We start from the raw sequence: 13,519 nt of genomic DNA, 5'->3' as shown, positions 1-13,519 counted from the left end.
TTTTATTCTTATTTCCCTCCCCCATCCTACACCCTCCAGTGCTCTGACTTTGGCCTCCTGTGCAGCCCTTCCCTCCCCCTTGCTCCACCTTTATTGGCAGAGGCTTCAGCCTTAATTTACTGGAACTCCCTTCTCAAGCCCTGGCTCCCCTCTACTTTGCTTCCTACCTTGGACTCCCTCCTATTGTCTCCTCTCTATTCCCTGTTTATTACCCGGACATATCTTGCTATGTGACCACACCTATGTAACTTGAGTTTCACTGTGTCCATTCACGTGCACGTTTTAGCTGCCGCTCCGGACCCGAGCCCATCACTTCTATTTCCCCTCTTTTCTCCTTTTTTCTTTTCTTTTTACCCCTCCAAGGCCCCCCTCTCCTGTCATCATGCCTCCTTTCATTTCTCCCCTCTCAGGTACTCTGCTACCCCCCCCCCCCCCCCATCAAATCCGTACCCCAACCCTTCAGCACTCCTCGACCTTCCTACTCTCCTACCACCGTCCCAGGCTTGATTCCCTCTTTGATAAGCCTACAGCTTCCCTCTGTGCCTTTCTTGGCATCCTCCAAAAAGCTTATCGAGGCACTCATTGCTGCATCCTTGTGAGCAGCAACCCCAACTGCCCCATCCTACTCTCTCACTGACTTTCCTGCCCAGCACGTCTGCTGGGGGGTAATCTTGCCAATCTCCTTCCCATCCCACTCACCCCTCGCAGAGCTTACCCTGTGGACTCTGCCAACAGATCAGCTATCACTATCCCTCTCTGCATCTCCCTCCAGAATGCCCGTTCACTTGTGAAGAAGGCCCTTGCCATCCATGAGCTTATTGTGAATGATTGCATATACACCATGGCCTTGACGGAAACCTGGCTGACGGATGATGATACCTTCCCGCTTAATGAACCCTCCCCGCCTGGCTATACCTTCCACCGTTTGCCCCGCCCAGACCGCTGCAGTGGCGGTGTGGCCTTATCACCAAATCACACTTTGGTCTGTCCCCCTACTACTCTGGCACCTTCTCTTCCTTTGAGCATCTCATCTTATTTCACCCCTTTCTCCTCTCCTTTAAAATCCTCATTCTCTACCGCCCACCCAAGTACCACGCCAAGTTTTTCACCAAGATATCTTCGGTGCTTTCCTCCCTCAGCCTCTGTACCGAGCGACTTCTCATCCTTGGTGATTTCAACCTCCATCTCAACTCATCATGCCCTCTATCCTCTGAGTTCACTGCCCTCCTATCCTCCCTTAATCTCTCCCTCCATATAAACTCCCTTACCCTATTCACGCTACCCTCTCCACCTTGCCATCTCATGTGGCCTCTCTACTCCCATCATATCAATCACGGATAAGGCTATCTCTGATCCCCTCTCCACTGACATCCCCCTTCCCCCTCCCAACCCCACTTCCTCTGTGTCCGCCTCTGAGAAAAGCTTTCCAACAAGTCACTTACAGTTGCACTTTCAAATTCCCAATTGTCTAACCTTTGGCCTTCCATTCACCACAACATTTCTGCAGCTACCGATCTGCTCAATCACACCCTCACCTCCACCTTCGATGCCCTTGTCCCCATTAAAACCGTTACTCTCTTTCACCCTGGTTGTTCCCCTGGTATGGCCCTCATCTCCACTCCCTTAAATCCAAGGGACGCAGACTTGAACTTATGGCAGACAACTGGTTTAGTCATTCAATGCCAGATCTGGCTAGACCACATAAAGCACTATCCGGTCCTGCTCTCCTCTTCCAAAACTGCTCACTATTCCAAGATCATCCTGGAATGCAAAGATAACCCTGGCTTCTCTTCGAGACTACAAACTGTCTTTTTAAGCCCCTTTCCCCTGCCCCCTCCACCCACACCTTGTGGACCTCCTTGTCACTAAGATTGAGACCATCTGTTCAGCTGCTTCTGCTGCTTCCCTCCCTTCCCCTAGCCCACCAAGCCAAACTTCCCCTAAGGTTCTCCCCTGCCCTAGCCCTGAACTTGCATCTTTCTCTAATTTCTCTCCTGCCCACATGCTCTCTCCGAGCTCACCTTGTCCACGAGACCCACCTCCTGCTCCTTTGACCCTATTCCCACAAAACTGCTGACCACCCAACTTCCCTTCCTGGCCCCCCCCCCATGTTAGCTGATATTGTTAACGGTTCCCTCTCCTCACGTACTGTCCCCTCATCACATCCCTCCTCAAAAGACCTACCCTTGACTCCTCTGTCCTTGCAAACTACTGCCCCATCTCCAACCTCCCTTTCCTTGCTAAAGTCCTTGAACATGTTATCACCTTCCAAATCTGTGCCCATCTTTCCCGCAACTCCATGTTTGAATCCATCCAATCAGGTTTCGCCCCCGCATCAGTACTGAAACGGCCCTTATCAAAGTCACAAATGACACCCTATGTGACTCTGACAATGGTAAACTTTACCTCCTCATCCTTCTCGACCTGTCTTTGACACGGTTCACCACACCATTCTGCTCCAATTCCTCTCCTCCATCGTCCAGCTGGGTGGAATTATGTTCGCCTGGTTCCATTCTTATCTGTCTGGTCTTAGCCAGTGTATTACCTGCAATGGCTTCTCTTCCCGCTTGCGCATTGTTACCTCTGGAGTCCCCCAAGGATCTATCCTTGGTCCCTTCCTATTTCTCGTCTACATGCTGCCCCTCAGTGACATCATCTGAAAACACGACGTCAGATTCCGCATGTACGCTGACGACACCCAGCTCTACCTCACCACCACCTCCCACGACGCCTCCACTGTCTCTTATTTGTCACATTGTTAGTCCGACATCCAGTACTAGATGAGCAAAAATTTCCTCCATCCAAATATTGGGAAGTCCAAAGCCATTGTCTTTGGTCTCCGCTGCAAATTCCATTCCCTAGCCACTGACTCCATCCCTCTCCCAGGCCACTGTCTGAGGCTGAACCAGACCGTTCGCAACCTTGGCGTCCTATTTGACCCTGAATTGAGCTTCCAACCACATAGCAGCTTCATCACCAAGATCACCTTCCTACACCTCCGTAACATCGCCTGTCTCCGCCCCTGCCTCAGCTCATCTGCTGCTGAAACCCTCATCCATACCTTTGATACCTCTGGATTGGACTATTCCAATACTCTCCTGGCTGGCCTCCCATCTTCCACCCTCCATAAACTTGAGCTCATCCAAAACTCTGCTGCCCGTATCCTAACTCTCACCAAGTCCTGTTCTCCCATCACCCCTGTGCTCGCTGACCTACATTGGCTCCCAGTCAGGGAACGCCTCGATTTTTGGACACTAAGGGAATCAAGGGATATGGGGATAGGGTGGGAAAGTGGAGTTGAGGTAGAAGATCAGCCATGATCTTATTGAATGGCAGAGCAGGCTCGAGAGGCTGTATGGCCTACTCCTGCTCCTATTTCTTGTGTAATTGGAAAAAAAATTACTTTTTCTTTCTGACTTTTTTTTTCCCCCCCTCTCTTAGTCCAATCTTTCATTCCCTCTCTATTTCTCTTTCTGTACCTGATTTGACATTGAAATCACTATTCTAACTTACACTTCCTTGTTCAGACTCTGTGCTGTTCATTTAACAATCCTTCAATCTAGTTAAGGAGATACACAGTTGCCTGCCCTGTTCACACAGGTCCCAGATGCCCTGTTTCCATCTCACAGATCCAGCTACTCCAAGTCACACACCATCCCGATTTGGAAATATATCGCCGTTCCTTCATCGTCGCTGGGTCAAAATCCTGGAACTCCCTTCCTAACAGCACTGTGGGAGAACCTTCACCACACGGACTGCAGCGGTTCAAGAAGGCGGCTCACCACCACCTTCTCAAGGGCAATTAGGGATGGGCAATAAATGCCGGCCTCGCCAGCGACACCCACATCCCATGAACGAATTTTTAAAAAAGCTACTTGCGGCGCAAAATCTCACGGAAATTAAACGGGCAAGGGCATGTCTAACTAACGGCGGGCGCCGTTCTTAGATCTGCTACAGCAAATTCTGTGCCATAATGTTCAGAATTAAAAGGCTCAAACATTTTAGTGTGAGGACTTCTGTACATTGTTTTCGTTGCTTCTTAATTTGGATATCACTTAGTTACAATGCTCCTAATATGTTTTTACACAGTGTGTGAAACAGATTTGTATTCTGCTCCTGGACCAATCCATCCTGCTGCCAGCATTGAAGCTTGGAATAGAAAGTGGTAACCATGAGCTGCAGACACTGGCAATGGAACGGATAAGAGCTATCACTCAGGTATGAACAGTTCCATTGTAAATCTCCTAAATCTCATGGTAATGAACCAGCTATTTTATCTAAAACTTCAAAAAGGATAAATCTATCTAATATGCTAAGAGTCAGATCACTCAAGGGGTTCCCTGACAATATGTATATAAAAAAGAATAAATTGTTCTTGCACACATTTTATGTACAAGTCTATCCAACTGTGATTTAAAAAGGATGACTTGCCCTAACTTATCCTGGTTTTGTACCTGAACAGGAAACCAGACTGATATGGTGAAATTAAATAACCAAACTTTACAGTTGAACAAGATGATTACGGGGGAAAAAAAATTGTTTTGTCCTCTTGGATAATGAATGCAAAAATTGGATTTCTAAAATAAATATCAACATGCATTATGCAAGCCAAGATTGGTTCAGAGATTAGGCGAAGTTTAGTGAGTAAATTGATCCTGCAATTTGTTTTTCATTGTGTTACGGTTGAATGCAGTACATGAATTCAGGTTTATTATTTTAGTTTTGCGATACTTCTAAGTATCAAATATGAATTTGTCCAACTGTGTGGTTTTAAAAACATTATTTTCCTGGCAGCTAACTCTGGTAATCCAGTTGGCTTTGCACTTGATGCCAATTAGAAGGTTGCAAGTTTGTTCTTGGTTGCCTGTCACTTGAACAGAGTTGGCTAGATGTTTTCCTTTTTATACCGAGACTGCTTGGTGGATCACTATACAGGATGGTGCAGAAGGGAAAATGTGCTAAGTTCAGCTCACCTGAATTGAGCCTTCCAATAGCATAGTGATAGTAGAAAAAGTGCTGCAGATTGTGGTGTCCTGGGTGAAAAGAAGTTGTGTGTTAGTGAACTGCCTGCAAGGAAAGAAAAAAATGTGTACTTGTAGAGAAAATTAGAAGAGAAACAAGATTACACACAATACAATCAGTATACGGGTCTGGCTTCACTCAACCGTTACTACTTCATTCACCTGATCTTCCCTGCTACTTGATGGTGTCGTACGATATGGACATTGTCTCTTCACTTGCATAAAAAAGTCCAGTGAGCCTGCCATGTTTTGATAGATCTTAATTCTACCCTCTCAGAATTCAGGGAGGAAAAATAAGTCAATCAAGTTACCTTTTAGTAACCAGTGCCTGAAAAGGGAAGAACCATACTCGGGTCAGGGTGATGCGGCCTACAACAATATTATGCATGCAACAGTTCCTCACTGTGAAGGCAAATTTGCAGGACCACACAGGCATGAAGCCCATGCACGCCTTGGGTTGAGAAGAAGACATTTATTTGGCTGAAACATTCCTCACACAAAGAATAAACACAGCAGCCCAATAGTGTCTCCCAAATGGGAGTTTGTTCTAGTTTGAGGCTAGGTTACAGGATTCAAGTCTTTGCTGACAATCATTTGTAAAGTGACTTTGAAGCTACACTAGGTCCATCATTAATTGGAGGTTATTTTTGATGGAGCATATGGGTATAGGAAAGTAATTAGTATAAATTCCTTCCAAAGTCCTGTATCTACTACACCAGAAAGTGGACATTCTATAAATACATGGAGGTCGAGTTTCTGCTTGTTTCCGCCAGTTATATCAACGCAATCCGGGCAGAATCGCTGAACCAGCACAAAAGATCAGGGAATTTTAAACGTAAGTGAGTTACACCCAAAAGCACTTATGCTGGTGTTTTCTGTGATCTTTTACATTGGTTCAAGATTCAGTTCGCCCAGATCAGGCCCCACCCACAAAACTGCCCATTCCCCAGGCCGGCATTGCAAGATTCCGCTAATTGCGTTGGTTATGGAAAACTATTTAAATTATGCACATTTTCTTAGGCGCACAGGCACTTGTAAGCGCATTTTAAAAGTTTTTTCAAATCAAAAATAATTAATTTACTAAGAAACTGACTATTGTACAGCAATGAAATTATTAAATGGTTCAGTATAGTTTTTTTTAAGTCATTTTTTGTGATTTTAAATCAGGTTACTCATAGGGGAGGACTGGACACTCTTATTAAAAATGCTTAATTTTTGCTGACAAACCCATTTTCAGCTGTATTAATAAAACTGCACCAGGTTACCACTCTTAAATACATCAGTGAACACTTTTTAATGGAAAGAAAAAAAAACGATTCTGTTACGCTGCCCGATTGTGCTGGTTCATGGAAGATTTTACGTTTGTCATTATGCAAATAAATTTTAGCAGAAACTTGAAACCTAACCTAACCAGCACAGTTTCAAGCACATTTTGGGTACAATTTCTTGATTGTGCCCAAAGCGAAAACTGTACCCCATGATTCTTTAGGGCAGTGGATGTGCTTACCCAATGCATCTGAATTTAGTGTGTGCCCTCGCAGTCAACAGTGTCTCTTGTAGGAATGCAAACTCTTGTAGTTTAAGGTTTTCAGATAAACTGTAGAGAAATGAGCACCTTAAGAGTTTATAATACAGAATGAAGTATGCTTCATAGTATGACAGAAAATAATTGAAGGAGGGAGGAAATTGATGATACCAAACTCACTATTCATTTAAAATCTAAATCAACTTGTCGATTGAATTATGTACTGTTTCCCTTCTGCTGCCTACCTGGCAGGTTTATTACTTAGCACATTATACACTGACCCTTGCTTTACAACCTCTGATAACACATTGAACAGCAGGCACTGAGAGGACTATTAAATGAGTCTGTGTTGGTTATCTCCTGAACATCAATACAGGGTCAACTTTTAACTTCTTCCCATCAACATAATTTGCAAAGTTTGTCCCCTTCTAAGCTTAACTCCAAGTCCCCCATTCAGGTCCATTTCACCTGGCAACAAAGTCTCTGCATTTAAAGACCTGTTGGGTAAATACAAAAACATTATCTGATGGCTTTCATGTTCGTAAGACATCCCAAAGCCTTTCACAGCCAATTAATTGCTTTTGAAGTGTGATCACAGGTTTTATATAGATAACCACTGCAGCTAGTTGAGCACAGCAAGGTGCTGCAAACAGCAATGAGATAAATGACAGTTAATCTGTTTTGGTGGTAGTATCTGAAGGATAAATGTTAGCCAGGACACCAGGAGAACTCCCCTGCTCTTCTTCAAATAGTGCCATGAGAACTTTTATGCCCACCCGAACAGGCAGACGGTTTAACGTCATATCCACAAGATGGCTCCTCCGACACTGAAGCACTCCTTCAATACTGCATTGAAATGTCAGTCTAGATTCAATAGATATGCTGTGGTGCTGTTAAGATAATGAATATTAACAAGAGGACACCATCATGATTACCCAGACATGCACGATGGTGCCCAGTTGTTGCGTGGCTATTTTTAATTAAGAAGTAATTGAATATGAAAAGTCCCTGCACCCTAAAAAAAAACAGCTGCACTCAATCCCAACACAGGCTGCCTGCCCAAGAGATTTTGCAAACAGGGTCTCTGCGTCCAAGCATGTATCCTGAATATATGCTATATACTGCCCCCCTCCAGTATCTGATACCAGTTCCATAAGTAAAGTACCAAAAAAAAACCCTTAGTGAGAACACATAGTTCATCTCTCGGTGGGCAACTGGATCATGACCATATCATGGGAGGAAATTTTTAATAAATCAGCTCTGGCCCAGAGGGATACAGTCCAGAATAAAGTCTGTTATGCATCCATATGCTTTAGCACTTCCAGCCAAACTGCAAAGATGATAATCACTTTTAAATGTTCACTAACAATTACTTTGAACAAAAAGTAAAGGGATATAACTTTAAAAAAGTACACTGTTTAGGCTTTTTTTCTTGTGACAAAATTTTATGAAGATGAATCCCAAAATGCTGCAGTTCTGGTACTCAGCATTCAATATTTTGCATCGTGAAGAACAGTAATCAGTGTTTGCTCTGAAAATACGAACGTTTGAAATTGATGGGCAGGAAACGACCCGCTGGTCCATCAAGCCTGCCCCACACAATGATGGCCAGACCATCATGGCTAATCGCTTCTTCCCTCCCCCGACCTCACACCCACCCCCGCAGTCATGTAATCTACGGAGAGAGGCCAAAAACAGAAAGATGTCATGATGTAAAACATATCGTACTAATTTGCTCACATATTGCACCACTAGAATTTCTGTTCTCTACACCATGGGTAATTAATAAATTGTAATTTTTTATGCAGGTAGCATATAAATTTTGGCTTTTTTGGAACTAAATTCACAAATTAAAACAGAACAAAATTGATTATAACATGATAGGAGATTTAAGAGTGGTTGTTTTTACTTCATATGCAACATTATCCCTATGGAATGTAAACTGGTTAATAATTTGTGGTGCATCATTAGAACATGAAGAATGTCTAAGCAGCATGCATCGTTCACGTATTATTGACAGGCCTGTTAGACAAGAAACAGATTGCTTATGTAGCACAAATACTCAACTCCTTGATGATATAGCAGAAGTTTTACTAAATAGTAGTGGCGTCTGACAGTAAGGAGAAATTCTGCAAGTGTGCTAGTGGGTTTGTCGTGTTGATCGTCATCCTTGGAAATTAACCTGGTTCCATAATAGGAGCAAGCTGTCAAAAACCCAACATGCAAACACACCTTCCTCCATTTGCTCCTAGAGCTATACAGAGGTACAAGTCCTGTTTAATTACACTCCTCTCAGTTTCAGACAAATTTTAGTAGATTTCTGTACATTGTGCTGAAAACTTGTATAATTTTTCAGTTATTACAATAATGACGTTCTCATTAGACATCGGTTGGGGAAAGGGAAGAAACAACTAATATAGTAAAATTCTGATACAAACATAACAAGTTTGCCAAGAAATTGCATGCTCAGGCAGGATTTATGTCAACATCGGGTCAAAGTAATGTCATTGGCAATCTTTGCACCATTTAATCATTAGTTAAGCAGCTCAGTCAAACAAAAAACTTTTTTTACTTGTTAACTTTAATCCTTCATAGACCACAGATAGGGCTGTAATAAAATCGCATTTATTGCTGTCCTTGACATTTCGTCTATAATGTGATTTTATTGAAATTTTTTATGTATAAAAAAATGTGTTTTAAGGTTTTTTGCGCCATGTAATTTTCACTGTACAGAGTACCATCTTCTTTGTCTTGTTTAAATTTATTTGTCATTCTCACTACATGACCATAGAATTGCCATCCATTAGATATTATCTGCTTTATCATCAAAGGTTGCCTACGACTAGTCACCAAACCATCAGAATTTGCCCCATACGTTTGACTTAAATTTTTGGCCGTTCTCATTAACTTCATTCAGACCTTTCCCACACTCTGCACTATACAAAAAAAACATGATTGAAGATGTCAACCTTTGTCTTCACCTCAAAATGGCTACAGCTTTTTCATGAAAAGTTCTTACCTTGCCACTTATGTGTCCATCCAATCATATTTCATTTCCCAGATACGTTCAACTATCCACTGGATCACTGCCTTATTAGCATTTTGTATCCTCATGCCCATAATCTTCCTGTCATTGATCCAGTTTTTGTTGCTGTTGTATTTAATACATTTATGTTGGTTCTCCTTTGGATAATGCAGTCATTAGCATGTGTGAGAAAGTACAGCTGCATGATGTATCCTGTTGTTATAATTAAAAAATAGTCCAGAAGGACTCCACTGGCCTTTGCTTAGCTTTTGTAGGTGTCAGCCTTGGCTCAGTGGTAGCACTACTGCCTGAATTAGAAGGTCGTGCGTTCAAGTCCCGCTTCAGGACTTGAGCACATAATCTAGGCTGACACCAGTGCAGTACTGAGGGAATGCTGCATTGTCAGACCTTGTCTTTCAGTAGAGACGTTAAAACAAAGTCCCTGCCTCCCCTCTCAGGTGGACGTTAAAGATCACAGGTGCATATATGAAGAAGAGCAGGGGAGTTCTCTCAGTGTCATGGCCAATATTTATTTCTCAAACAACATTACTAAAACAGATTATCTGCTCATTTATGTCATTGCTGTGTACAAATTGTTTCCCTGGATTAACATGGTGACCACACTTCAAAAGTACTTCATTGGTGGTAATGAGCTTTGGGACATCCTGAGGTCATGAAAAGCACTATATAAATGCAAGTTCTTTCTTTCTCTGTTATTGCAGGGTGGTTTTACAACATTGGAGACAATTTTCACAAGTATTCCATAACAATGTAAAATTTCCTAAAGTAAGCGGTAATATATTGAGTCAAAGGTTGCTTCAAAGTCAATAACGTTAAGGAAAAGCAATTTCTACTTTTTGTTGCACTGCTCAATGACATTTTCAGCATTTCAAACAAAAAAAGTAAGCAAAAGCGTAAAGTGATAGTATACCAATGTCTGCAGGTAATCGTAGCACTGGGTTTTGATTCCTAACAATGAAAAAATAAATAAAGATTTTATATTTGGAAAAGAATTTTGCATTTGTTGCACTATTCCAAGAGGATGTCAGATTTATATGCTAATGTCCTGAACTGAAACTCTTTTTACAATGATAAATAACCAAAATTTAGTCAACATGCCTGGAACCTCAGTTGCTGAGACTCGCTTTCATTGTTAATCTTACTCCAAAGTAACTCCAAATTGAGTACATTGGTCACAAAATGAACCTGTGGCCTAATTCAGAAATCTGGCAGCTATCGCTCTGCCAATTTCCTTTCTCCTTTGTATGGCTGGCTGAAATCCCATGCAGCAGCCTTTCCCACACTTGCCTCAAATATTCTGCAGTGATTGGCTGAGGAAAGCTGAAAAAAATATCCAGTATGTACATTGAGTTCTTGATGCAGCAGTTAAGGTAAGGGGGAAAACAGTTGGGTGGGGTGCAAGCTAGCATGGGAGGGTGAGAACAGGCAAGGGAGGCAGTGCTTATGTTTTGTCCTAATCGATTAGATTTTATTCTGATAACTGTAAGAGTATCTGATTCAAAGCAAATTTACCCTTTTAATACAAAATAATACTTGAATGTTCTATTTAAACCAGGAGTTCTATAATGGAGTGAATGTGAATGGTTTGGTATGTGTCTGTGTTTCAATCGTGTAAGCATTTATCTAAAGTTGACTACCTAGCAAAAAAAAAACTACTCTGAGTATTCATCAGTGCTGAAACCTGTTCTCATTCCCTGGTGTATTATCAGTGCTTGTAAGTCTGAGGTTGTTATCTCAAGAGCTGATGACTGTAAAATATTAAGATGATAGGTATAAGAAAGATAAAGTATAGTTATTCATTGATAGTCACGCTGCTTATGCTTCTAAGTTTTATTTTTATCTAATAAATGTACTTACCCAGCATAATTTGTCAATAATTGTAATATAATGTATAAATGTTCTGTAACCAAAGTCAGTTTTTTTTTAAAAATCATAAATGAATTTAACCACTTGGATTACAAAGATGGTAGGTGTCAGCTTGGCTCAGCTGGTAGCACTCTTACCTCTGGGTCACAGATCATGGGTTTGATCCCTTCTCCAGGACTTGAGCACATGATCAAGGCTGCCACTCCAGTGCAATACTAGGGAGGTCCTGCATTGTTACAGGTATTGTCCTTTTGGATTACATGTCTGCCTGTTCCTGTGTTTCAGGTGAGCATTAAAGATCCCATGGGACAAAGATCCCATGACACTATTCAAAAAAAAAGAGTAGGGAGTTTTCCCAGTTTCCTTGCCAACCTTTCCTCCCCCAAACAACGGCACTAAAAACATTAACTGGTCATCCGTCTGATTGCTGTTTGTGGCACCCTACTGGGTGCATAATAGTTGTCAAGTTTCCCTATGTAACAGAAGCCACTGCACTTCAAAGTAACTTCTTGTACATGAAGTGCTTTGAGATGTGAAATGATGCTATATAGATGCAAATCTTTCTTTTTCTTTAGATACAGGTATAGTAAAATGGCTTTCTGATGCAGAAAGCACAGTTGGCTCAGTACTGCTACACAAACACAGTAAGTTAAATCACTGTCCTTTCACCTCCCCATTTACCCCCAGAATATCCATTCACCCCTGCCATCCATGACCTTATTATGGATGATTGCAACGACATCAGTAGTGGAGATGTAGGGGAGGGCATTAAACAGGAAATTAGAGACGCATGCAAGACGGGTACAACTATAAACATGGGTGACTTTAATTTACATATAGATTGGTCAAACCAAATTAGCAATAATACTGTGGGGGAGGAATTCCTGGAGTGTGTACGTTATGGATTTCTAGACCAATTCATTGAGGAACCAACTAGAGAACAGGTGATCCTAGACTGGGTATTGTGCAATGAGAAAGGATTAATTAACAATCTTGTTGTGCGGGGTCCCTTAGGGAAGAGCGACCATAGCATGATAGAATTCCTCATTAAGATGGAGAGTGAAGTAGTTGAATCCGAAACTAGGGTCCTGAATCTAAATAAAGGAAATTATGAAAGTATGAGGTGCGAGTTGGCTATGATAGATTGGGGAACTTTACTAAAAGGGATGACGGCGGATAGGCAATGGCTAATATTTAAAGAACGTGTGCAGGAATTACAACAATTATTCATTCCTGTCTGGCGCGAAAATAAAACAGGAAAGGTGGCTCAACCGTGGCTTACAAAAGAAATTAGGGATAGTATTAGATCCAAAGAGGAGACATATAAAATTGCCAGAAAAAGCGGCAAGCCTGAGGATTGGGAGCAGTTTAGAATTCAGCAAAGGAGAACAAAAAGATTGATTAAGAGGGGAAAAATAGAGTATGAGAGTAAACTAGCAGGGAACATAAAAACTGACTGTAAAAGCTTCTATAAATATGTCAAGAGGAAAATATTAGTGAAGACAAATGTAGGTCCCTTACAGTCAGAAATGGGGGAAATTATAATGGGGAACAAAGAAATGGCAGAACAATTAAACACATACTTTGGTTCTGTCTTCACAAGGGAGGACACAAATAACCTGCCAGAAATGTTAGGGAACCAAGGGTCCAGTGAGAGGGAGGAACTGAAGGAAACCAGTATTAGTATAAAAATAGTGCAAGGGAAATTAATGGGGCTAAAGGCTGACAAATCCCCAGGGCCTGATAATCTACATCCCAGAGTACTAAAGGAAGTGGCCCTGGAAATAGTGGATGCATTGGTGGTCATCTTCCAAAATTCTATAGACTCTGGAACAGTTCCTACAGATTGGAGGGTGGTAAATGTAACCCCACTATTTAAAAAAGGAGGGAGAGAAAAAACAGGGAATTACAGACCAGTTAGCCTAACATCAGTAGTGGGGAAAATGCTCGAGTCAATTATAAAGGATGTGATAACAGAAAAACTTGGAAGGCATTAACGGGATTGGACAAAATCAGCATGGGTTTATGAAAGGGAAATCATGCTTAACAAATCTACTGGAG

The 13,519-nt window shown here is 41.9% G+C and overlaps 1 protein-coding gene across 1 annotated transcript in view; it reads left to right on the top strand.

The window, feature by feature from the left end:
* Window positions 1-13,519, top strand: part of nbas (NBAS subunit of NRZ tethering complex) — a 293,872-nt gene that overhangs the window by 276,694 nt on the left and 3,659 nt on the right. Inside the window, exon 51 of the mRNA XM_067984290.1 lies at window positions 4,090-4,218. Within this exon, the coding sequence (XP_067840391.1) occupies window positions 4,090-4,218 (129 nt within the window). The remainder of the gene's footprint in view (window positions 1-4,089; window positions 4,219-13,519) is intronic.

This window comes from Heptranchias perlo, chromosome 5 (genome assembly GCF_035084215.1).
Source record: "Heptranchias perlo isolate sHepPer1 chromosome 5, sHepPer1.hap1, whole genome shotgun sequence".
NCBI lineage: Eukaryota > Metazoa > Chordata > Chondrichthyes > Hexanchiformes > Hexanchidae > Heptranchias > Heptranchias perlo.
This window is presented reverse-complemented; position numbering and strand designations above follow the sequence as displayed.